Below are 27,241 nucleotides of genomic sequence, written 5' to 3' on the forward strand. Positions count from 1 at the left end.
GTTATTCTTATATAACAAATCCCTACATAAAATAATATATAAGTTCCCTCATAACTAACCCTTTATTATCAATACTTGTATAAATCTAACAAGCTACCAAATCATCCCCAAGTGAAAAACTTAAAAACATGTCCAGTTTCAAAATGTACAAAAAGTGATACTAGAACAATAACAACAAAATATGTAAGAAAGTAACCCTTGACCCTCCATTACCTCTATACTTTATTATTGTTACTTAAGTTTTTGTTATATCGTATCGTTATATTCATCTCTATGTAACAAATTTCATTTTATTTGACGACTGATTTGCTGTGATCACGCAGTTATTTTATTTTTATCCTATTTTATAATTTACCCCCATCCTCTTCATAACAGCTCTACCCGATATACTACTTTTCATGTATGTTTATCCTTCAAATTGATGATGTATGACATTACGTAACGACAGAAAACGATATAATAATTTCATTTTATATTCATCAAAATAATATAATATAACATAATACGATATATTACGAAACGATGCGTAACAACCATCCGAACAAGGTGTGAGTAAAAAACAAAAAAATTGTCCAACTCTAAATGTACAAAAGAGTGATAAAACACTAACAACAAAATATTTTAAGAGAGTAGCCCTTGACCCTCCATTGCCTCTATGCTTTATTATTCCACCAAACAATGACAACTATAGAACCCACCCCCACTACCAAACTAACCCCACACCCCACACTCCACACCCCACACCCCAGCCCATCTCCTCTCTTTACTTCTCAAAGCCAAAGCCACCCACAAACTCACTCCATTCCATTCCATCCCATCCCCCACTCACAACACAACACACATTGTGTTAAGACACAACAATCACTTAACACACCAAAAATCAAGAAACCAAGAACACATTTCAAGAAACCTGAAAATACTCAGTTTTTTTTCCTTCGTTCTCTTCAAGTGCCATGGGTTTGCAGATCTATGGTTTCTTGATTACTTTCATTCTTTTCTTCTCCTCCATTAATGGTGCTACATTACAAGAAAACACATCAACTACATCACCACAAATCAACTCAAACTCAGTTCTTGTAGCACTTTTGGATTCACATTATACTGAATTATCTGAGCTAGTTGAAAAAGCTTTATTACTTCAAACACTTGAAGAAGCTGTTACTAAGCATAATATTACCATTTTTGCACCTAAAAATGAAGCACTTGAACGTGATTTAGATCCTGAGTTTAAACGTTATTTGCTTGAACCTGGAAATCTTAAATCTCTTCAAAATTTGCTTCTTTTTCATATGATTCCAAGTCGTTTTCAGGCCAAAAATTGGCCTAAAAATGAACTGAAAACTCGTCGTCGTTCAACTCTTTGTCCTGGTGAAGAACAACTCTCTGTTTTCCATAAATCAGGTGAGTAAATTGTCATCGAGATTCAAACAAGTCTTTCTTTTGATAGTAGTTCTTTCATATATCGTTTAAATATTTTGAATTATCAATTATTGTGACCGGCTCTTGAACCGAGGAGGTAGGGGTAATGTGTGCGTACACTCTACCCTCCCTAAATCCCACGTTGTAGGATTATACTGGGTATGCTGTTGTTATTGTTGTTGTAATTATTATGACCTACTGTCCCTTTTTATGTTACTGTCCCTTTTTATGTAGTTTTCAAGTATTTAAATTGTACTCAAAAAATTTAAAATTTAATTCGCCTAGTTAATGGTCAAAATTAAACTGTTTGATTCTTGAAATTCGGATTGTGCCACATAAATTGGGGTTGAGGGAGTACTAAATGTTGAATAATGATGGTTGAGTCAAAATTCAGGATGTTGTAGATTTTTTGAAATTATTTTATTTAGCTCTTGTTGAATTTTTTAGGTGTTTATTATCCTACTGTTTCTAATATTTTAGCTGATTTCTATTTTTTTTTTTTTTTGTTGCTTAAAACATATAAGTCTAAAGAAGGTTATACAGATGCTGTTTTGGGGCTAAATTGTTGGTAAATCTGTGTTATTTTCTTGAGTAATTAAATTGAAATATAGCTTAGAGTTTTATCACTTTTAATTAAAAAAATTCATTTGAAGTCTTTTGTTGTTTTTGTCATGCATTCAATTTTATTTTATTTAGCTGCTGTTGAATTTTTTCGGTGCTATTCTACTGTTTTTAATATTTTAGCTATGTAAAGTCTTGAGAAGGTTACACAAATGTTGGTAATGGAATGGTAATAACATGTCAGAAGTATTTCTTTCGTATTTCTCCTATTAACTAAATTGTTTATTTTTCAATAATCAGGTGAAAATATGGTGAGCATGGCAAAAATTATTCACCCTGATGATATTATCAAACCAGATGGAATTATCCATGGAATTGAAAGAGTATTAATACCCAAATCAGTTCAACAAGATTTCAACACTAGAAGAAGTCTCAGGTCAATTTCTGCTGTAATTCCACAAGGAGCACCTGAAGTCGACCCGAGAACAAACCGGTTGAAGAAAAAACCCGCAACCCCAGTACCCGCTGGAGCTCCACCGGTTCTACCTATTTACTCCGCTATGGCACCAGGTCAGTGTTGGCTCAAGGGCAAGGCCACTAAAACAAAAGCTTTAGGCCCCCAAATTTAAGGGCTCTTAATAAAATTTAGCTTTAGGCCACTAATTTTGTTATACTGCATCTGCAACAGGTCCGTCACTAGCTCCAGCACCAGCACCTGGACCTGGTGGACCACACCACCATTTCGACGGTGAAACTCAAGTAAAAGATTTCATTCAAACCCTGCTGCATTACGGAGGTTACAACGAATTAGCAGATATACTCGTTAATCTCACGTCGTTAGCTACGGAAATGGGAAGATTAGTTTCAGAAGGATATGTTTTAACTGTTCTGGCGCCCAATGACGAGGCTATGGCTAAGCTGACGACTGATCAACTTAGCGAGCCAGGGGCGCCAGAACAGATAATGTATTATCATTTGATACCGGAGTATCAAACAGAGGAAAGTATGTATAATTCAGTGAGGAGATTTGGCAAAGTGAAATATGATACTTTGAGATTGCCGCATAAAGTTGTTGCTGAAGAAGCTGACGGGTCGGTTAAATTCGGGTCTGATGAAGGATCCGCGTATTTATTCGACCCTGATATTTATACCGACGGGAGGATTTCCGTTCAGGGGATTGACGGAGTTTTGTTTCCTGTGGAGGAAATTAAGGTTGCTCCTAAAGCTGCACCTGTTGCTAAAGTTGTTGCTAAGCCAAGAAGAGGTAACTAATTCTATTCATTTTTAATCTATTTTTGTTATGTCATGCATTTAATTTTATTGTTGGAGTTTCGGTGATTTATCTCTAATTATGCAAGAAAATTGAAATAGAGCTTGAGTGTGTTTTTGATTTTGAGTGTATTGATGTACTAGATTCTTGAAAATGTGTGAAAATTGGGGATTAATTTAGTAGGGTTCATTTTTCTTTTTAATTCTTTAATTATGAAAGTAATTTATTGATTGAGTTATGGGTAGTTTGGAGTGTGTTAATGGACTTGTGATTCTTGATAATAAGGTTTAAATATTGTAACAGTGTTTTTAAAGGGATGTTTGATGTTAAAATTGGTTCTTTTCTTACAAGTTAATGTAATTTAGCACAAAAATTGGTTCTTTTCTAACAAATGAATTTGATTTAGCTCAAAAATTGGTTCTTTTTCTTACAAGTGTGTGGTTTAGCACAAAATTTGGTGGTGGCATAAGGAGAATAATAGAATTATGGCTTTTTGTGATTCCAGTTGTTGCCAGCTTTTTATGTGGTGGAATTCTTGGACTTAACATCTAAGCTATGTGTACCCAACTTTTGGAAATGGATTGAACATTGCACAAATTGACAATTCATCTTTTCCCACATAAATAAATTTCCTCAAATAAGTGGGAAATTTATTCCCATGTGTCTAAACTGACAGAATTACTTTATACTTGTACTGATGAGAGGTAACAAACATTCGTGGAATTAGTCGAGTTGCGGGCAAGCGGGCCCGACGATTATATTTTTTCCCCCTTAAATAAAGTGGTAGACTTGTTTGTTTGTTTGTTTGCTTGCTTGCAATGTTTTTTTTGTATAAATTAGGCTGTGTGTGTGAGTTAAGATTTCATTGTCATGGTTGTCACTGATTAGTTACTTTTTGATTAATTTCTTTGATTATAAGCCATAAATTGTTAGGTAATAGGCCTGCACGTTTTTATAGAAAGTGACAGGTTGTTTAAGTAATTAGTAGGTAAGAAGCTTTGTCGGTGAGCCATAACAAGAGAAAAAGAATTAGTTCTTTGCTTGATGTATAGACTATTCCTAAAACCATTTGATGGAGTTGGTTTTTGGTCAGGTATTCTTAGCCAGTTCAATTATTAAAGAGGAAAAGAGTAAGGAAGAAGGTGAAAGGAAAAAGGCAGGCTTGGTCACACCTAACCATAAAAGTAATCATAACAAAAGGGTTAACCACCAAAGGTCGTGACGAGTGATAAGTATCCTTCCATCCTCTACCAGATGTCTCAGGTTTAAGTTCAAAATAGTCGCCTTTTGTAAAGAGCCTTTTACCCAAAGGTCCGGCACGAATTTGAATTGGTAGGGCTCAAGAACCTGTATCGGACATCAAGTGGGAAACAAAAACAAAAACAAAAAAAAACTCGTCATAAAGGGTTATAGTTGTGGCAAACAGTTAATCACCAAGCCAAGTTTTTGGATTTTAATCATCAGGCCATTTATCTTTTCTTTAATATTAGAAAATATCCGAGCTACCATGTGTTTGATTTTTATGTTGTGGGCATTATATGTTGGAATTCCATGGAACTACAGCTGTGACACAAAGCTGTATATGCACTGTTTGTTCCAACTTCTGTGTTAAGTCTTTAAAGACCAGCCAGCCTAGCCTATCTGTTGACAAATTTTTTGTCCCCACCTGCTTTCTATAAATATTTAACTTCAATTATCAGCTGTCATGATTTGTCACATTTCATTGCATCTGTTGACATTATGTTTCATTCCATATATTACTCCACTATTCATGTTTTAATTATTCTATGTGTCAATTCCTCTTCGCTCTTATGAGTTGGCACTTGGCAACAAAGTCGTCGTAAAATTAGACTGTGTAAATAGGTCAATCTTTTTTATGTATATATACTACATGTTGAATCCTCTTGACTTCTTTCTGCGTGTGTTACTATATGTTGAATCCTCTTGACTTCTTTCTGCGTGTGTTACTATATGTTGAATCCTCTTGACTTCTTTCCGCGTGTGTTTACTTATTTATATTTTAACTCTCTTAACGGAAAATTAACATGTTTGCTAAAAAATTTGTGTTTGATTTTCAGGGAAGTTGATGGAAGTAGCATGTAGTGTGTTTGGATGTTAAAACTTCCTACAAATTGAGGAAACAACTCAAGTGAAGATCAAGAATTGAAAATAGAAGATGGTGAGTGTGTCACTGATGTGTATGAATTTGTAATTCAGTGTAGGAATGGGAGAAGTGAAAAAAGAATAAAAATGCTTACAAAATTTTCTGAATAAAATGGCAATATTTTTTTTAGGAAGAGAAATGCTTGCAATGAAGTAAAATTCAGAAAATCCATCTCCCAAGGAAGAGAAGGGATTTTTTTTTGTTTTTTTTTTTGTTATAAATACTGTAATTACTATATATCAATTTTTTATTTGTATTTAAAGTTTGTTCCTACCAACACTTTTTGTATGCAGAAATATACCCAAGGAGAGAAAAAAAAAAAAGGAAAAAGAAATAACAACTCTGGGTCTTTTTTGTTCTCTTATAATCACGGGTGTTGTGCACTTATTCTTTTTTCACTATTTTATTATTGTGATGTGATACCTTAGCTTAGCTGGTGAGTTTTATTGCAACTTTTGGCCATTCTTTATTATTTAATTTAATGTGATTTGTACTTTAGTCGGTGCTGTTGGAAATTGTAATTTTGGCCCTTTTCACACCACAAGCAATATAAAAAGCAGATTGATATTATAGTGATAGTCCTCAAATTTTAGCGGACAAAATTACCGACGTATCTGAATGCAAGAACTAAATTTATCTGATACTTACATTAATGAGAAAAAAAAAAGTGTTTAGAAATAGTCGAGATGTACGCACACTAATTCGAATATCACTCTAGAAAAATATTGCAGTTACTTTCAGTGCCGACAGTGCAATGGTAGATTTACAATAATATATCCAGTGTAATCTAACAAGTGAGGTTGGAAAGGGTGATGTGTATACAACTTTACCCCTACCTTGTAAAAGTTACATAATAGAATTTATATATTGACCTAGCGCCCAATTTTAGAGAATAACAACTCTACGTTAAAAGCAGTTAGCATTCACCACTTAAAAATTCTGAATTTGCCACTATAACGTGAAAATTATTGAAAATGGTGGTTGGATGTATTAGTACTTTGTTTAGTGAAGACAGCAAAACACTTGATGGCCATGTTATTTCATGGAAGGTGCTCAGTGCCCTCTAAGTCTACCCCAACCTCCCCCAACAACACCCCCTCCACTTTATTTGGTATTTGCATTAGAACTCCACAAGCTATGGAAAATTATCTTAAGCTCCCCGTACTCTTGATTATTTGCATTAAGAGAAATGTAAAATTTTGGATGGTTTGAGTTGAAAAAAAAAAAATCTTAAATCTCTGTTACTAACATAATAATATATTCCCTATTTAATTTTAAGGCAGTAATATTCCCTTTATCTCAAAATATGCCAACTCACATTTCCTAAGAATTAATTTGCGATATTTAAGTAATATGACTTTATAGTCGATATGGTTCGGGTATGTGAAGATGAGATGCACAGATGCCTCGGTGAGGAGGTGAGAGAGGTTGGCAGTGGTGGGTGTAAGGAGAGGTAGAGGTATGCCGAAGAAGTATTGCGAAGCAGGGGCGGGTCTAGGGGGTGGGAGGGTGTTCACCCGAACCTCTCGGCATTGAATTGTCACGCCCCGAACCTGGGCCTGGACGTAACACAGCACCCGATGCCTAACTGCATGTGACCGAGCGAACCAACTGGCTGACTGAATCAACATGTGATATCAAAACATAACTGAATGTGGAAACAACTAAACACATGATGATATACTAAAGGTCTGACTGAAATCATAATGCGAAAATACTTAGACAATCTGAAATATATCTGATAGTAGCCAACATGGCTAAACCAAAACGATTGAACAACTGCCAACAAGGCTAACATAATAAATATTTGTTGTACGGGATCGTGTCTGTAAGCCTCAAGGCAGTACCGAATAATAGGCCGTCTATAAACCGAAATAATCGGATAGCCGACAACGCCCGAAGGGAATTTGGGGCTCACCAAGAGTCGATACGTGCACTCCCTAAATACCGAGTCGTCAACTTTGTGTGTGTATCGCGCGATGCGGGCCCCAAGAATAAAGGGACATCAGTACATTTGAATTGTATCGGTATGTAAAGCAAGCGAAGCAATAAAATACCGAAACCGAAACCGAAACCGATAATCAGAATCGTAATAGCAAGGAAGTAGAGATATGAATACTCCCCTGCTCGGTATCCGAATCATCCGTATTATCCGTGTTTGTATATGTGGGGCCTCGGCCCAATAATAAAACGCCTATGGCCTCGGCCTAGTAGTGCGTCGTCGATCAACGGCCTCGGCCATGTATACGTATACACAAGGCGTATTTGTGCCCTCGGGCAAAATCACATGTATAATTATGGTTAATTAATAAGGATCGAGACCATAACAACAATGAACAATCCGGACCGAAATAGACATCTTTGGATCGAATTGAAAACACCGTTTCGTTTCGAGCATCTTGAATTTCTAGGATCGAGACTCATGTGGTAACAATACATAAGTCTATAAAGATTACGTCTTTGAGTTCATAATATTCAAATTGATAACCATGAATGAATTCAGAATCGCAACCTTAGAAGATAACAGTTCTACAACATATCATAAAACTGGGCTAAACTATATTCTGAGTCAAATTACTAACAAGTATGAAGAATGAGGCGTAGGGAGAATCATGAACATTCCCTAACGTAGATAGTTAGCCTCACATACCTTAATTCCAGCCTTTGAGCGTAATACAATGTTCGTCACCCCTTTCAACTTTGATCTATATCAATACAAGTCAAAAGGATTCTATATTAGCAATAATATTCATGCTTTGGTCATCTAAGCATTTTATCAAACACTTGGTGGGCATGAAACTCCACAACCTTCATTAATGGTGTTTTCTTCACCAAATCCCCATTCTATTACTTCTAGCTGATTCTACAATCTCAATTAGATGTAATTAACATCATTCTTCATCACCCATATGAATACAATAATCCCAAGTCAACAATCCAAAAATCCTAGCATAGTTCATATAATTCTCTTTATCAAACCCATTTACTATTCTCCCAAGAATTCATCAATTCACAACTATAAATGATTAGGGAGTAGAAACATTACCTTTTTGAAGTCCAATCCTCTTGAATTCGGGTTCTAGGGTTTTCCACATCCAACAATAATGTTCCAATCCTAACTCTATAGATTATAAGAGGTTACTCAAGTTAGAAAGGGATTAGGGACTTGGATTCAACCTACAATTATGATAAAAACTTACCTTCGAAGTTCTTGAAGTTTAGGACTTGTTCTCTCTAAATTTGGGGTGAGTTTTCGTGAATGGGGTGTGAAGAAATGAAGTGGAAAGTGTTAAATGAAGTTTTAAACTTGTTTTCAGACCCATTTTACGCCCAATTTTACGTCCCGTACAATTTGTACGGACCGTATATCATACCGTATAATCATTCCAGTGATTTGGACATTCTGGACCAATTATACGGCTGGAATATACGGCCCGTATAATTTTTACGGTCCGTATGTTCCACCGTAAACTGACAGAACACTGTTTAGTAAAATGGGCATAACTTTTTATACACAGCTCTGTTCAAGACCTATAATATACCGTTGGAAATCTATTTCAAAGGGCTACAACTTTCTCAAGGAAATTTTCCCAAATTCCAAATTAATAGAGGGGTTATGGTCGTTGGACTTAAGACCTTCTATAAACTCACTTGCAAACATGCCCTGTAGAGTGGCTTCCAACTTTTCTTTGCCCAAGGACATTTCTTATGACTTAATTGGTTTTCAAAACACTTCCTATAACCCTCATATTGGTTCCATTATATTATCATCTTATGAGTCAAACTTTCGCCCGAAACTACGAGGTGTTACACACATCAAGATTGTCTGGTGCTTCTGTTAGTTCTCCGCAGAATCAGGAAGAGATGGATTCATCGCGGAGACAATTTCAAAAGTTGTTGAAAAAGCACAAAGCAGACCATTTAAGACTTCATAGAATGGAGAACTTAGTGCATTATCTCATCGACATTTGTCAATCTGATGAGTCTGACTATAACTCTGATGGGGAGAACCCCCTTAAAGAGCTCCAAGACCTAGAAAAATCATAAATGAATTTTCCAAATCTGCAACTCTCTATATATAGGCAAAATTGGGCCTTAGTACCCAGTGCTTCGTTGCTGCAAAGCACTGCGAAAGCACCCAACCCCGCTGTTTCCATTTTCTGATTTTTGTTCTTTCTTGTGATTTCCTCGACACTTTGTCACCCGTGCCATATCTAACTTATCCTTGGACACATTCACCTATCCCAAGGTCTACTTGTCCTTGTTTGGACTCTTACGTACTTCAAGACTAGAATAGAATTATATCTTAAGCTCGTAATTTTGTTCGAATTAATTCTTAAAATTTATGGGGCTTTACAGGTACACAGAGTCGAAATGCTGGAGAGGTCGGAACACTGGATGCTTTTTGTAGGCTGATTATCGCTCCTCATGAGACTGCAGGGTAAAACAATACTTTTGTTAGTTTTTAATAATTGAATGTTTTTTTTACATATGTTAAATTTAATGCAGGTTTTGTCCATCCTCTCTATCTAAAAAATGGATTATGCTTTCTATTACATTATGTTATTATGACGCTTGGATTTCCTGGGAAGAGATACCTTTGATTAACAAAGACCGGATGTGGGATCTCTTTAGGGTACAAATAAATTAATTCTTTATATTATTTATCAAATCAAATTACCTTCTTTCATCTAATGTTATAAATTATTTGCAGACGAAGTGTACATGGTATCCCCAACATGGTAATCAAATATTTTGTAATTTTGATAAAACTGCTGCTGATTTACTTAAACATACCTTGTGTACTGCTCGGAGAGAGGGTCAAAAGCCCAATCTGATGGCAGAATGTATATGGGCTAGACTTAATGAAAAGTGGGCCACTGAGGAATTTGAAAAAACGAGCATCCAAGCAAAGGCAGCCCGAGCCTCTGACAAGGGTGACTCGTTGCACATCGGGGGTTTAGCTAGTATAAGGACTCATCGACAGAGATTGGTAACATGTTTATTAAATTTTGAGATAATGCTCAAAAACACACTTGAGCTATTGCTTTTTTGTGAGTTTTACACCCCAACTATCAGTTTTCGTTTTCCTACCTGAACTTGCAGTATGTATTAAAACACACCTCAAATATCAGTTGTTCCCTTAATTTCCTACCTTAGCTACCTTAGTTGAGGTTTGTTTTAATACATGGTGATAGTTCAGGTAGGAAAACGAAACAACTGATAGTTGGAGTGTGAAACTCGCGAAAAAGTAGTAGTTCTTGTATGTTTTTGACCATTAACTCTTGAATTTTCCTTGATTTTAACTAAATGTGATTGAACTTTTATTCAACTCATATTGTTTTTGCAGGAAAACAAAAAAGGGAAAACCACGACTTATGAGGTTGTTCAGGAGAACAATGTGAAAAATAAAAAGGATGGTCATGGAACTCGAGTCGAACCACATGTTGAGAAGACATATGTAGGATCCTAGCTTCAGAACTATATTCGTTTTCTCTAACATGAATTTGTTTATATATTGCTAATAATTTTTATTTCAGGTTGGGTATTTTAAAGGCTTGGACGAATGGCGTCAAAGTGACCCTACTTCTGAGGATGGTAGCTCAACCGAATCGTCACAGGATGACGAAGCTTCAATGTCGTTGGAGGCGATTGGTGGCGTAAAAAAAGGTAAAGCATGCGGCCTTGGGTCACCACATTGCTTAGGTTGTCTCACATCAGGATTGTCTGGTGCTTCTGTTAGTTCCCGCAGAATCAGGAAGAGATGGATTCATTGCGGGACAAGTACAAAAGTTATGGAAAAAGCACAAAGCAGACCATTTAAGACTTCATCGACTGGAGAATTTAGTGCATTATCTCATCGACATTTGTCGATCTGATGAGTCTGACGACGACTCTGATGGGGAGAACCCCCTTAAGGAGCTCCAAGACCTAGAAAAATTATATATGAATTTATTCTTTCTTGTGATTTCCTCGACACTTTGTCACCTGAACTTCTTCTAACTTATCCCTTGGACAGGTTCACCTATCCCAAGTTCTTCTTGTCCTCGTTTGGACTTTTACATACTTCAAGGCTAGAACAGATTATAGCTTAAGCTCATAACTTTGTTCGAATTAATTCTTAACATTTACGGGACTTCACAGGTACACAAAGTCAAAATTTTGGTGAGGTTGGAGCGCCGGCTGGTTTTCGGCTGGTGACTATCACTCCTGATTGGACCACTAGGTAAATAATACTTTTGTTAGATTTAAATTATTAAATATATTTTTTACATATGTTAAAATTAATGCAGGTTTTTTTCCTTCACTGAAACTACAAAGAGGATCATGAATTCTATTAAATCATTTTATCGTGATGCTTGGATTACCTGGACAGAGATATATTTCTTCGACAAACAACATATATGGGATCACTTTAGGGTGCAGATATGGGATAACTTTAGGGTACAGATAGATTAGTTTTTATAGTATTATTGATCATATTACCTTTTTTTTTCCCCATCTAATGTTATAAATTATTTGCAGAAGTATGGATGGTATCCCTCTAATGATTATCTAATATTTTATAATTTTGAGAAACAAGTTGATGATATACTTAAAGATACCTTGTGGACTGCTCGGAGAGAGGGTCAGAAGCCTAATTGGATGCTAGAAGGTATATGGGCTAAACTTAAAGCAAGGTGGGCATATGAGGAATTTGAAAAGACGAGCATCCAAGCAAAGGCAGCCCGAGCCTCTGACAAGGGTGACTCGTTGCACATCGGGTGTTCAGTTAATAGAGGGACTCATCGACAGAGATTGGTAACTTGTTTATTAAATTTTCCTTGATTTTAACTATATGTGATCGAACTTTTATTCAACTCATATTGTTTTTTGCAGGAAAACAAAAAAGGGAGATCTATGACTTATGATGAGGTTGTTCAGGAGAACCATGTGAAAAATAAAAAGGATGGTCATGGAACTCGAGTCGAGCCACATGTTGAGAGGACATATGTAAGATCCTAGCTTCAGAACTATTTTCTTTTTCTCTAACATGAATTTGTTTATATATTGCTTATAATTTTTATTTCAGGTTGGATATTTTAAAGGCTTGGATGAATGGCGTCTAAGTGAGCCTGCTTCTGAGGATGGCAGATCAACCCAATCGTCACAGGATGATGAAGCTTCAATATTCTTTGGAGGCGATTGGTGGCGTAAAGAAACGTAAAGCCCGTGGCCTTGTATCACAACTTGGCATAGGCCATCCTACATCGGGATTGTCTGGTGCTTCTGTTAGTTCTCTGCAGAATCAGGAAGAGATGGATTCATTGCGGAAACAAATACAGAAGTTGTCGAAAAAGCGCAAAGCAGACCGTTTAAGACTTGCTCGATTGGAGAATCTAGTGCATAATCTCAAAGACATCTGCCGATCTGATGAGTCTGACGACGACTCTGATGGCGAGAATTAGTTTGTTGTACTTTTGATGTTCGGAACATCTACTTGTTTGATTTGGTTCGGATATAGGCTGAATGATGTTTGAATGTCTAGACTTGCTTTTGGATGTTAAAGACTTGATTTGGATGTTTCAAACTTGATTTGGATGTCTTAGTTACAAATGTTTTTGTTTAATGCTGTAACTGTTAGAATTTTTTCTGGGGGAGTTGATTGTTTATAATTTTTGAAACTTCTGGTCTAAAATATGACGTAAATATTTATGTGGCTAAGAAATCATGTCATTAAAAATAAAATGAAAAACTTAAAGTTAAATTGTTTCGGAATGTTTTTATTTTTTATTTTTTAGACCGACCTAAAAAAAGTCTCAGATTGAATAAAATAGAGAAAGTAATTCTTGTGCGAACATGGGTTAAAGCTAGAGAGTATTTTTGTCCTTTAAAATAAAGGTATATTAACCATAATTAAGGTTAAAATCAGTGTGTTCATATTTTCCACGCAAATAATTTAATTAATAGTATTTTTTGAGAGGAAGATTTCTTACTGAAGTTAGAGATTATTTTTTCCCTAGAATAAAGGTATATTAACCATGGTTAAGGTTTTTATTTAGCGAAATAAATCTGGACCATTAAAGATGTAAATAGGACAAGTGTCACAAATCTAAACACGAGCTTGGAGAAATGGAGAGGAGCCAAATCCTCTTTTACTTTTAATGAGCTTGATAAGATCGAACTTCCGAGGTTTAAACTTTGATTTACCAATAAGAAATATTTGAGACTTGTTGCACAAAACACATGAGGCAAAGACTTACCTGCATCTAATGTTTACATCAAATCATACAAACGTGCGAGTATACTTTTTACTTTTACAAAACACCTGATAAGCACCACTTATGTTGGACCCATACGTAGCACAGGCATAACCTCGCCTAGTAAAACATGAACATTACAACCCATTTGATATTTTGAACGGAAGCCAAAGCAGCTGTTCAAATGCTCCCAATTCTAAATGTAACAACTAACAAGTATCAAATAGAAAAAAATTATGGAAACAGGAATCATCAAATATAAGCATTTCCATTCATACCGTACTTGTCTATACGTTATATCTTACAATGAAGCAAGCAGGTGACCAACAATACAAAATGGCGACAGATTACAAAATTGTGGTGAAGAATCTCAAAAGGAACCCTCCAGAAAGGAACAGTAACAGAGTCAACTGGCTGCATCTTAGCGTGAGATGTCTTTACCAAAAAGTTCACTTATTCCTTTAGTAGGATCCTCCTTTTTAACAATCGACTCGCCAACTAGCACCTACAGAGATGCGACAACATAATTATCATATATGATTGACAAGGAAAAAGGTATAAATCAAATTATAGTATTGATCAGATGATGTATGATAGTAGACGGCAATAACATAATTGTGAAATGAAGACAGAAGGATCTATGCAAAATCATATTTGGAAAATAACCACTATCATCCTCTAGAATCCGATTTGGAATAATCATACGCTGTCATCATTATGAAATTCAAAATTAGAAAAGCAGCTTACCGCTTTGCAACCAGCTTCTTGTACGTAAGCAATATCAGCTGGAGTAAATAGTGCAGACTCCCCAACCACCTGAAGAATTAAAGTGGCAATAAAGTCACCAACTAATTTATTAGAAAGCAAAACTACTAAATCAAAAGCTTCCATGATGTGTATAGAAGTTCATACAATTATGCCTTTATCCCGAATCCTTTCCCCACGCTCTCCTTCGAGAAGTTTCTTCGTATTGCTAATGTCCACCTTGAAAGTTCCTGGTAACACAAAAGTTGATTTAGTTGGCAAGTCTTAAACAATTGAAGTTCAGTTGATTAAGCATGTTGCTTCTAACTTCATTTATTCTGTTTGTACATTTTTCCCTAGCCCCGTATGTAGCCAAAAGCATGACTCTCTATGGAAGTGAACAGGGATTTAGAATCTCTGTCTAGGAAACTTGATTAATCTATCCAACACTTTGAACAGGGATTTAGAATCTCTGTCAAGGAAACTTGATTAATCTATCCAACACTTTGGCGTTCATTTTGTATAATTTCCTTATAAGGCTAGTTTATCATTTACATGCCCTCCCTCACCACCCAAGCCCAAGATCTTCATGTACACCTTTGCTGTTCAATTTGTCTCCTTATAGCAGTTGGCAGCATGTAGTCTATCAAGAAATGAGTAGACAGGCGGTGTAGAATTAATTATGCAAATTACCAAGGTCTCTATTATTGATGCCAATCAGCTCAACCCCATCAATTCCAAGGACACGATCCATTTCCGTCTCATCATGTACCTAGAAGAAGAACAAGAAGTCGAAATGGCTATTAAAGGAAAAGAAACGAAACAGAGCTACAGAAAGAGAAATTTGTTTCTCTTTGAAAAGTGACTATCCTTGCAATGACAGAAAAATATCAACATCAACGAAGGATTTATAGTTCCAATATATGCAGATTGAAAAGAATCTTTGTTTGGATTAAGCGTTTACCATCATGCCAAAAGCTATGGCTGATAGCATTGTGCACAACTTTATTTCTTAACCAAGCACATCAAAATTAAACATCATGTTCGACCATGACTCTGATCCGATCATTACAAACCCATCACCTGGGCTTACCATAGGCAGGATGTTTGCGTTACCCAGCAACACACACCCCCCACCCCGGGGCAAACACCTACGAGACACAACATGTTGTTACTGGGAATCGAACCCATGACATTGGCTCTGATACCACTTGTTAGGATCAAGCGTTTACCATCATTCCAAAAGCTATAGCCAATAGCAAGGGTGCAACTTTATTTCTTAACTAAGCTCATCAAGCCATCAAGCAAGTGCCATGTTCAACCATGACTCCGACCGGGGTCATCCCCGGTCACTCACTTGGGCCTAGCCATAGGCAGGATGTTGGCTTTACCCAACAATCTTTCATGAAGAGAGGAACTTATACCAAATATATTTCATATCTGTGAAACATGTCAACTGCCTTGAACAAATATTGATATGTAGATTTTGAATTTTCCCCCTTTCAGTCCATGGAATGGTCAAAAAGTAGGAGTGGAGAAAGTAACAATTTACCTCAACTAGTGCTGTCAATCCAAGTAATTTGCAGATCTTAATCATATACTTGATGTCAAGATCTGGTAGAACAGCAGCAATTAACAGAATTGCATCGGCACCTTTGACCCGAGCATAGTAGAGTTGCCAAGCCTCTATAACAAATTCTTTACATAACAAAGGGCACTGCAAAAGTTGGAGCTCAATGAAAAACTTTAAAAGGACTCGATTATGATACATTATAGGTGACAAAAAACTAGAGGGAATCTGCATACCTCTACTCCAGCATTCCTTATGGCCTCTAGATTTTCGAAGCTTCCCTAATTCACAAAAATAAAGAGAATCATAATTAGCAATGGAAAATCATTCGACAATCTGCATCTAAGCACTTCCATGATACCCCAAGAATCGTATAGTCTATGAGTTAATTCTGAAAGTTGATGCCACTTCCTAAACAACTCTACTATAAATCCCAATTCTTGGGTGACTAATAAGAAAGGACCAAGCTTCACAACTGCTACTCAGGCAGATTTAGTCATTCACTTAAATGGGATGGTTTATCCTTCCCTTATCAGAAAGGTAATCTTTCACATAAACATATCCTAGTGACAAGTTTTTTAACACTTCAATTACAATTTAAGGTCCTACAAGGAAAGGATACAAATCTTTCAGCATTCTTGATTAGATTCCCTTTGCATCAAAAGGAAAAAATAATGCTTGCAACTTTGTCAAATACTTCACTTACAACTTAAGACTCCTGCTAGAAAAGCATAGGGGAGAAACTAATCTCAATATTGTCATCTACCTTATTTTGGTCACTGCATTTACATTATGATATTTAGTTACTGATAGTAACTGACCCTGATACTGGTAACTAGATAGTCATTTTGCTACCCTAAAGCCATTAATTAGTAGAAAGAACTACAATCCTTATCGCAATTTGAAGAATGAAACTTTTACCTGAAAATATTTCTGATCTGTCAAAACACTAAGGCATGCTGCTCCACCTCTTTCATAAGCTTTCGCAATCTCAACCTGTCATGCAAAAACATTGAAAGGTTAATCCCCCATTTCAACAATGTCAACAAGGGTGAGTTGCAACTGAAACATTTGAACTCTCTTTAATGGGTTTGACTTAATGGATGGGTTTTTTTTGTCAATGTATCGCGCTAACTGTGAATCCACGAATAAAAAGTAATTTCATATTTGTACAAAATCCTGCAGAGATTTTTATTCATTATTATATCTTCATAGATTTTTAAGTCTAAAGGAGTACCATATTATATCTTCACAGATTATTAAGTCTAAAGGAGTACCAATCTGAAACCCGGTATATGGTAGAAGACGAAAATAATCTAATGTAGCTAAACCTGCCTCTTACTAAAGTTTTGATAACGAAATCTGTTGTTTTCAGCTTAGAAGCTCGGTGGATTGTGGGGCCATCCCTCTACGCTTCTCCACTTAAATACAAGGGGTTTGGTTCATAGCAAGACTCAAACTCGTGATGTGCGTTGCCGCTTACACATCCGTACTATACTAGCTTTGCCACTGAACCAATGCCCTGGGGATCAATCTGAATAAAGGCCCCCTTTTTCTCCTAGCCGACTATTATAATCTTGAAGTCACATAGTCCCAGATGAAGACAAATATCTAAGGAAGGAAGTTTCACTTTGGTCGCTGCAATCATACTACAACTTTTCACAACTTAGAAGAGCAAGCAAGAACCCATTAGCTTAATGCTGAAACGGAAATTGGCTGCTGGTCGCTGCAATCATACCAACTTAAATGTAGCTTTATAATACATGTCCCACGACGTCATCTTCTTTTCATTTGCTTGGCTGCTGGTAGACAGCCGAGAAGGATCAGAATTTGCCCTAAATATGACTCTTACTTTTATTTGAGAAGAATATTGGAAGTTTGTTTTTCCTCTTGATTTAGTTTATATCCTTATATCACTTCAAGTGCCTTTAAGAACTTTAACACATTTCTTAGGAACTATATATAGTTCTGTTGAATACAGTTATAGAACATAAGAGTCCTTGTAAATTCAACAGAAGTGAAACCAGTCAAGAACTACTTCAGAGAAAAAGAAGAAAAGATAACATATCCCGACATGTCTCTACATAGTTTACTTAAAATCAGACCTTTACCCTGATTCCTTAAAGATATTCCTTAGCTCAATGTAGAAGGAATGAGAAACTAAGTAATGTCAAACTAAACGGTACAAGATCAAAAGCACTCAAGAAAGGGAAATGACACACGTACAGGATTGAAATCTTCACGCAATACACCTCTACTTGGAGAAGCCTTCTTCACTTCAGCAATAAGAGCAGGTAATCCAGTTCTTGAATATGATGCTTTCAGAGCTCCCAGAAAATCTCTAGTAGGTGGAGCACTGCTAAGCAACTTTTTCAATAGAAGAAGCGGTTTCTTCTCTTTCATCTGGCAAACAAAAACCACCTTTTAGTTTGTAGAATATATTAAAACAAGAACATGATAGCACATACACCCTCAGGCGGCATTTGAGATTCTAGTCCAAGAGAGATACCTGTGTGACTTCCTTGTCCTTGTTCCAGACAATTTCTTCTAGTATGTTAATTGGAGTATTGCCTTCATTCTGCATTCGAAATTCAAAAGGGCCAACATAGTGCAAAGGAGGCCCTGTTGTCGGCCTCCTTCTAATTTTTATACCTTGAGTTGCAGCAATTTCTTCTCGAAGTCTTTCTACTTCCCACTCCTTAATTTTGAGAACATCTCCTTCAGGAATGGTGGATTCAGAAACCACCGCTGAACCATCCTTCAAGTCAAATCAATTATCATTTATCTTAGTGGAATGATCTTTATAAGAAACGCTTCTTCTCATCTATCTTGTGATACTATCAAAAAATGCAAATAGAAGACACATGTCTCAACACAAGAGTTTGAGGTAAATCCTACAGTATAGACATCATTCCGTAATGGAAATGGACATCTTTTTTACAAATTTTAGAAGCCCAAATTCAATATGCAAATCATATTTTGTTCTATGGTGTAATTCTATTTAATTTGTTAAGTCCAAATTACTTATTCAACCCTGGATCCATATATGTAATTGAACTTGAAAAAATCCCATTAACTTTTATGTGCTTACGCTAACCTAAAAACTGTCTTTTTTCACATTTAGATAGTTTAAACTATGTGGATAAATGAAGATAGTGAACACGAATTAGATAGCGTCTTTTTTGTATATGATGCAAGCGACGGGATTGCAAATCATACGAACATCCAACTACTGAAATGAAATAATACCCGTATGGAACATAAAATATGAAAACCTTAAAATGGTTATCCTTTAATAGATTAAAAACACTAGTATCACCGCAAAGTAACCATCTTTTTTGCTACAATTAAGGAAAGAAAAGAAGCTCACGGCTTCTTAGAATGCACAGGCAGAGGGGATAAGTAATTAATTACGCAACATATAGCAAAGGAAAACCCTCATTTCAAGTGACAACCAAAAAACCTAGTAAAGCAAAATGAAATCAGCGATTTAGGCTACCTCTTGAGCTGGAAGGGGCGAACATTGGGGCAAATTTCGAGCTCGATAGCTCGTAAAAATAGTAGTTGGAACTGATAAGGAGAATGCCGATTTCTTGGGTTGAAATGAGAACCGGGGTCTTACCGTCGCCGCTGCTGACGTGGCGGTGGCGGTTGTCCTCAGTGGCATTACAGAATCCATTAAATTAGACAGAAAAATTGTTGATTTCAAGCCTCAAGGCGAGGTTTAAGGCCGAAATAAAATGGGTGTTCTTAAGGGGCTATATATATATATATATATAGAGAGAGAGAGAGAGAGGATATATATGGAATTAGATTGATGAGATCTCCTGGGTGATTTAGCCGTAGCCAACCAACCCCCGTCGTAAAATTTGTCTCTTTTTTTTTTTTTTTTTTTTGAAAAGGTACTCCCTTCCTCCCAAAAAAGATTATCCGGCTAAAATTTATTTTAGACTATACATTTTAAAAGTCTTTTTTTATTTTTTAAATTTCGTATCAAGTCAAAATTAAGATAATTTATTTGGGACGAAGGAAGTATTATATAAGTTAAGCACATCTTGATTAGGGGCTGACCTATGTATAATTTAGTGGTGCTCTAGCATCGGTTACACCCTACTTAGACTAGGTATAATTATATAAAAAATATATAAAATTTGGGTATAAACATTAAAAAAAGCCACCTGGAAACCAACAAGACAGGTAGGTGCTCTGGTTTGAAATGGAAATTTAAAGGTTTGGACTGTTAAGACGTTAATCTTGATTAAAAGGGGCGAAATGAAATTTTTGACTTAGATTGGTGGTATGATGATGGACCACTCATAAACAAAGCCAATATAGATATTAGCAACATTGACACATCGGTTGTGGTATCTCTGAAATATATTTTATTTTATATTAATTAAGCTCTAAAGATATTACTTCTTTTCAAATAAATTCGTGGAACATGCAAATGAAAAATTCCGCACAAAATCAATACTCCTCCGGATCAAAAAGAGTGTCCGATTTGTAGATCTTTAGCCTATGGATAAAAAAATTCATTCGCTTCATAAGTATTTCTAATGATCGGTGACCAAATCGTGAACTCGTGGTTGTTGTAGATCCGATTTGGCTTGTTTCATATAATTGAATTATGTCAAATAAGCTTAGATTCAACAGGAAAATAATTGAATCGTCTAAGTGTGAACTATGCAATGGAGATGTGGGGGACCATGCACATATTATCAGGGATTGTCCAGTATCAAAGCAGATGTGGAAGAAGTTCACTTCACAAAATGAAATTGATACTTTCACTGAGAAGCCAATGCTTGATGATATTATAAATACCTTTCGACGAGCGGCTTGATGATAATATAAATACCTTTCGACGAGCCTTTTGTAATGTTACACTTATATTTCAATTTTGTGGTATATATGTGGAAAGAGCGAAATAGAAATTTGATTGAAATGAAACATTTGCTTGTTGAACTTCTATGCAAGCAAATTAAAGATTACTAATTAAATTAATGATGAATTTCCTTCGCAAATCTCCATATCTAAACTGGCTAAACTAACACTAATGGTCGTGTGAAGAATTAGTTGATATGTTGGAGGGATCTTCAGGAATGACCAAGGAAAATGAATGCTGGGTTATTTTGGTAAGTAGAAGCCTACATCAAGTTTTGTTCCAGATCTAAGGAGCATAAAATAAGGTTTTAAATTAGCAAAAGAAAGGTGTTACCAAGAATTAGAAGTGGAAACAGACTGCTTATTTATTGTCAAATTTATCATAGAGGATGACATAAAATCTCATCCACTTATAACCGTTATTGAAGATTGTCGCTATTTGTTGAAAGTGAACAACACCGCCATCACGCACATTTAGAAGGAGGCAAAAAAAGCGTAAATTTTCTGACCAGCGAAGGCCACATACATGCAAATCTAACGAACGAAGGCCACATACATAAAAAAGATTTGCTAATCTTAGAAGATACACACAAGGATATGAAGTTTCTTCTTCTAGCAAACTTAAGCCATTGCTTATGAGCGATATTAACAATGTACCAAAAAAAAAAAAAAATTAAACTACCTGTCGGAATCTCAAGCTTCTCGTTCTTTTTTTTTTTTTTTTTAAAAAAAAAAAAAATTGACAGGATCTGAAGCATGTTTAATTAAATAAATATGACATGTTGCAACTTGTTCAATGCATTCTATCTTCTTCTTGTCTTTTCATTCTTGTTTGGGTTATGGTAGTTGAATCATAACTTTTTATCCTTCATCTTCTTTGTCTGGACTGAGGTAGTTGAATCATAATTCAGACATGTAATTCTATAAAATAACTTGGCATACATGCTGAAGAGTTTACATAATCTGGTAACCATAGTACTTTTTAATACTAGTATTTCTCTTGAATATAGCAAGTGTAAGGCTACAATCTTCTCTTTAGTAAAATTTAGAATTTATTCGTCGATTAATTGATACTATCATTTCAAATTTCACCTTCTCAAACAAGTTCAACCTTAAAACTCAATTTAGATACTTCTAAAATAATAGTTTTTGGAGCCATTTGATATCTCTTACAAGTTCTAGAAAAATTACTTGTACAGCACTACAAGAAAGAAGATATTTGCCGATAAAATTTTTTATTGCCATAATTTTGACTATTGTTGCAAAAAGTACTTTTAGTAACAACATTTTTTATTGTTGCATAAACTTTTTCCGACGGCTGTTATTGCAACAACATGCAACAACTTTTTTTGTCGTTGCCAAAAGTACTTTTTGCTACAATATTCAATATATGGCAACAAAATCAAATTGTTTGGCAACAAAAAAAGTTCATTTTTAAAAGTTTCATCATTTATGCCAACAATAAAACTAAGTTGTTGCTAAATATTGAATTTTGCCAACAATATTATTTTTGTTGCCAAAGAGTTGTTTTCTGTACTTTCTTGTAGTGAGCGGAGTAATATAAGTCGTTGATAAATCATAAAACTACCAATAAAAGGTGATCCAATCAATTAGCATGAAATGACAAGAAAAAATCACCCATAACAAAAACGATTTTTTCTATGGAGCATTAGCATTAGAACTCATAACGTTATAGTACTAATCTCCTTTTGGTTGCCTGAATATACCAATTTGTACAGGAAAATAAGATAATTAATTCAAGTTGAAGCAGCCTGAATGAACTTAACCCACTCAGAAATGCTAGGTATTCCATCATTAACAACACTGAGCAAATAAAATCCAGTAGGCGCAACATTAGCAGATGGAGGAGCTTCCACAGTTGCATTCCACCAACTTTTTGCATCACTTATTATCCTTTTGCACCTGAGTCTCAACAACCTTTGATTCATCGATAGGGAATGTGTCGTAAATGGCGGAGCATAGGCACTAAACGCCATATATTTACTAGGCTTACTCCCCAGCAAAAAACGGACCAAAAATTCATCACCATATGCAACTCCTTCCTTGCCATTTGTGTCAATTGACACGTTATGAGGCCTTTGATGATTATATTCCCTGCCCATATAGTCCGGGATGAATGCTTGTAGCCGAAGTTCAGTAGGATGACTTACATTTTTGTAAGTGTATTGATTATTTGGATTGCTCCCTGCTACTAGTACGCTTCCATCGGGTACAAGAATTGCTGATGAAGCATACATTCTCGCGATTTTAGTGGATTTCAGAACCAAAAACCTTCTCCCAAGAGTTTTCTTTGGGTTGTATAGGTAAGGTTCGAGAGCAGGGGTGGCTGCATTATTCCATCCAGCACAACCCCTCTTCGCGCCATTTATGATTAGCACGTGTCCTGTTGGAAGAAGCACTATATCGTGCATCAAGCGGGGCCCGGGCATGTTTTCCATCTTCCATTGATTCTTACTTCCAGTGATCACCATTCTTCCACAACTGCTTAGACCTGTCAAGAAATTGCCTTGTTGAGCAGCTGCATTCGCTCCTGTAGTTGCCCCTCCACATATCATGACCTCCACTTTCTGGAAGCCGTCTTTGTGATCCAGTGGAAGAATTACTGATGATCCTGTGCTTGGATAACTCCTTGACCCCAATCCGGGGATTCTTGGGAATTTCTTTACAACCTTGTTTTGTTTGTAGTTGAAAAGAATGGAATCCCGGTTTGCAAAAATGAACAAGTTGCCATCAGAGGAAAGGTGAACAATAGGATAAAGATTGTTTCCACCTTCATTTCCGTCATTAGTTTGCTGCAAGAAAGGAAGATGAAAAGCCTTTTCATTGGTTGACATTTTCGGTACAAACTCATACGTGAAGGACCCTCGTCCTCCAACAACGATGATCCTGTCATTCGCGGGGAGAATTTGGTTAGAAGCATACCAACGGTTTTCAGATAAGTGCTTCTTGTCCACACTCCAATCACAACTATCGCCACTTTTACAAGGCCCAAAGTAGTGAATTCTTCGTGAAGCGTCTCCAAAGCCACCTGATTGAACAATCCTTCCATCACTCAAGATGGAACCAGAAGACGAAAAAGTGTCAGACATGAGATTCAAATGCCTGACACTGTTGTTGGAAATGCTGTACTCAACAGAATGAGCATAGCAAGTTGAGTCTGACAAGTCGTCACGAGTGCCCTTGCATCTTGTTCCATTGAACCGATGACGTAGTTGGTATCCTGATTGGCCAGACCCGCTCCGGTCAAATAGTATCACAGTGTTCCAATGGGTTAAAACCATATGCACACCCACCACACCAGTGTTGTTCAGCAGCAACTTCCATGTCCCTTTTCTTTCTGCAGAATGGGGCAACACGGTTCTTGCTCTGCAGGAAATAAGACAGTGCAGTAAAAGAGCTGCACTGATGATCAGTGCCTGCGAATGCTTCTCCATGAGAGAAAAAAAGTAGTGCAAGAGAATTTGTTGTTGAATGCCTCATGGTTTGGAAGGATATATAGGGACTTAGGAAGTCATGCAAATGGGCAATCACTTTTTCAATTAATCTTGGTCATTCTTTGGTATATCTAAATGGTTAGGTGGTTCTTGCCACATGAACCTTTTGTGTGACAATTGATTCATCACTAAGACAGGGAGCACCAAACTTTCTTTTACACACTAAAAGACTCATCCATTCCGCCAGAAAGTTTGTGCCTCAATTTAAAATTGTTACCTCCAAAATGAATAGAAAATATATAAAGAAAAAAGTGGCTCAGAATTTAATGTCCTTATTTAGAAGCATTTAGACCCAGCATAAATCTGCTTTCTCATAAAATTACTTGCAAACGTTAACGAGCTTGGCTTTGGCAACCATTTCCATAAAATTGATCGCCAGAGTGTTGGCCAAAGTCCTCGTACTTCACCTAAAGCATTAGTACAGTTCTACCCCCCTCCCTCATTGGATTAGCCTTGTGCACAATTAGAGGAAGATTATGCAGATCGGCCAGGGCTGGCAACTACAGAGACTGTCTCCGAAGATTGAGGAACAAGAAGAGAGTTGTTTAGACACTTACCCTAAACAAAATCTTCACAGTTGCGTCTCATAAAATTAATTAGTTGGTATATAATTTGGTAGCATGCATGAAGATTATTTTCAAGGTACTAAAGCATGAAGTAGGATTATATTAAGACTTGAAAATTTATTCTTGAGATCATGAATTATATTTGTTTTTATTTGGATCGAAGAGGGTATACATTTCTTAGTTTGACAAGAACAAGAGGTCAAACTGCTGAAATGTTTACGGGTTACAAAGGATTAGTTGAAAGTCATTGGAAAGGATACGAAGTGATCGAGGATATGAAATACTTTCCAATGAAGGATAATAATTTATTTATAAATATAGAAATTTTTAATCGGAAAGTAACCCAAGCTAATACTACAATGATAATTGATAATATAGTAAGTGGGAATGATACTACAAAAATTGTGAAGAAGAGTGTTTTAACTCTGGAAAAAATGTAGTATAAAACTTGTTTCTTCTTTGGATAAAGAAAAGAGATTGAATCTCCTATTGAACTTAGGAGGAGTGAAAGACTTACCGAGATTAAGAATTTAAATTCTGATTTTTTATTTCTTCTCAAGAAAATTGTGTTTTATGTTAAAGGAAGTACAGATTAAGTATTAAATAAAATACTATTGTCTTGAATCTGGATGGAGATCAAAAGACCTGAATCAATGGCTTCAGTTTGTGCTTCCTGAAAATGAGAAGAAAGTGATTATGAAGTCATTGTATGGATTAAACAAGCTCCGGAAAGTATGTAATTTGATAAGGTAATATTATTAAATGGTTTTAAACATATCGGAGAGGATAAATGAATTTCAGTTTCACAAAGGATTACAGATTGATATTATATTTTTATGTTGGTGACATGCTATAAGAACTGATATGCAAGGCATGAATGAAAGTAGAATTTTTGAACTCTCAAGTTAAGATGAAAGATTTGAGAGAAGTTGATACTATCTCTTAGGTACAAAATTTAAAATGTAGTGGGGATTTCATTTTATGTGAATGTTACTACATTGAAAAGGTTCTTTCCAAGGTGTTTAATCAATTGGGTATTAGAAAATTTATACTCAATTTGATGGTTTTATAAATTGATTCAGAACTCGAAAAGATTTGTTAGTCAATAAAACTATTGTGGTGTAGTGGTAATTTAATTACACTAGGTTTTGCCTTTCTTTGTATCGAAATATGCTCATTATCCTAGAAATGAACATTTGAGAAGTATCATACGGATAGTTGGTTATCTTAAAAGGACAAAACTTTGGCTTATTTTAAAATATATGTCTTTAATATTGAAGGATTTTGTGAATGCTAGTTGGATAACTGGTATAAGTGATGATAAGTTAGCGTATGACTTGATGCTATTTTGGATGGAGAATAAGTTTCATGAGCTTCTATGAAATAGACGTGGATTACTCATTTCTTTATGAAATTTGAATTTATAGATGCAGAAAGAGAGACAAAATGGTGGGAAAAGCTACTATAAAGTTGTGGCCACAACGGAAGCCAATTGTTCTCTTTGCACTATGATAGTGAAGCAATTATGTCTAAGGCATTTTTTTGAAAAAAAAAAAATGGAAAATCTAGAAATATTGCTTGAATCATGTATAAGACAACTGAATGTTGGTGGATATATCCCCAGTTGTTTATGTCATGTCTAAACAATTATGCCGACCCATTGACGTCTAAAATGCTCTCAAGAGGTATAATTATAGCACTATGAGTGTTGTGGGTCTAAGGCAAAATTAAATTATCACGGGTTATGGAAACCTTAACTCTACTATTGCTCTACAACAATACTAAAGGTTCAAAAGGTAACAACTTATTCTGTGACAGTTAGCAAGTATTGGGAATTTAGTACTTAGAAAAAGCAGGTGAGTAAAAAAGTACTCTTAATGAAGAAACCAGAGTTTGGATGAAGAACTAAGTAAAGTCCAGGATAAGGATTTGGTAAGTCTAAAATAAGGACATGGTTTAAAACTTAACCTATATATACACTTGAGAAGTGGCGCCGCATCATCCAAAGTTGGGAGACAAACTTGGTGAAGTGTTTATGAATTCAGGAGGTAGCACAAGACCATAATCGAGTGCTAAAACTAAAGGTGAACAAGTTGTGAAGTTGGTATGATTTATGTTTATAAAGCTTTTCCGTCTTTGTCATTAAGGAATTGTAGTTCAATAGAAATTAATCCAACTATCAATTTCGACAAGAATTTTGAATCGTTTATACAAGTAGAAGGTTCAACTCGAAAGAGACCTACTATATGCATAAATCTCATAAACAACATCAACCACTAACTAAGTGGGGGATTGTAATATTAGTTAGTGT

At 35.8% G+C, this 27,241-nt stretch overlaps 4 protein-coding genes across 5 annotated transcripts; 2 read left to right on the top strand and 2 right to left on the bottom strand.

Annotated features, from left to right (window-relative positions):
* Nucleotides 1-764: 764 nt before the first annotated feature.
* LOC132043497 (fasciclin-like arabinogalactan protein 17) lies at nt 765-5,781 on the top strand. The gene is made up of 4 exons (XM_059433968.1): nt 765-1,401; nt 2,281-2,550; nt 2,669-3,244; nt 5,329-5,781. Exons 1-4 carry the CDS (start codon nt 954-956, stop codon nt 5,367-5,369), a joined length of 1,335 nt encoding a protein of 444 aa, XP_059289951.1. The 5' UTR covers nt 765-953; the 3' UTR covers nt 5,370-5,781.
* A 3,877-nt stretch (nt 5,782-9,658) lies between these two features.
* Nucleotides 9,659-13,042, top strand: LOC132043495 (uncharacterized). The gene is made up of 10 exons (XM_059433965.1): nt 9,659-9,855; nt 9,924-10,050; nt 10,129-10,407; nt 10,765-10,875; nt 10,955-11,084; nt 11,559-11,640; nt 11,708-11,858; nt 11,940-12,215; nt 12,294-12,407; nt 12,487-13,042. The coding sequence occupies exons 2-10, from the start codon at nt 9,958-9,960 to the stop codon at nt 12,619-12,621; spliced, it is 1,371 nt and encodes a 456-aa protein (XP_059289948.1). The 5' UTR covers nt 9,659-9,855; nt 9,924-9,957; the 3' UTR covers nt 12,622-13,042.
* An 861-nt stretch (nt 13,043-13,903) lies between these two features.
* Nucleotides 13,904-19,668, bottom strand: LOC132043501 (indole-3-glycerol phosphate synthase, chloroplastic-like). 2 transcript variants are annotated; one of them, XM_059433978.1, is made up of 10 exons: nt 19,468-19,668; nt 18,478-18,726; nt 18,195-18,371; nt 16,890-16,964; nt 16,205-16,249; nt 15,951-16,115; nt 15,092-15,170; nt 14,567-14,649; nt 14,402-14,470; nt 13,904-14,159 (listed from the first exon to the last, which is right to left on the bottom strand). In XM_059433978.1, exons 1-10 carry the CDS (start codon nt 19,645-19,647, stop codon nt 14,076-14,078), a joined length of 1,206 nt encoding a protein of 401 aa, XP_059289961.1. In that variant the 5' UTR covers nt 19,648-19,668; the 3' UTR covers nt 13,904-14,075. The 2 variants fall into 2 exon arrangements, with proteins under 2 accessions (XP_059289961.1, XP_059289962.1); XM_059433979.1 differs by having other exon boundaries at nt 19,591-19,663.
* A 2,754-nt stretch (nt 19,669-22,422) lies between these two features.
* LOC132043496 (aldehyde oxidase GLOX-like) lies at nt 22,423-24,317 on the bottom strand. Its single transcript, XM_059433967.1, has one exon. It carries the CDS (start codon nt 24,302-24,304, stop codon nt 22,607-22,609), a length of 1,698 nt encoding a protein of 565 aa, XP_059289950.1. The 5' UTR covers nt 24,305-24,317; the 3' UTR covers nt 22,423-22,606.
* Between the last annotated feature and the right edge of the window lie 2,924 nt (nt 24,318-27,241).

Source organism: Lycium ferocissimum, unplaced genomic scaffold (assembly GCF_029784015.1).
Source record: "Lycium ferocissimum isolate CSIRO_LF1 unplaced genomic scaffold, AGI_CSIRO_Lferr_CH_V1 ctg2550, whole genome shotgun sequence".
In the NCBI taxonomy this organism is placed as follows: domain Eukaryota; kingdom Viridiplantae; phylum Streptophyta; class Magnoliopsida; order Solanales; family Solanaceae; genus Lycium; species Lycium ferocissimum.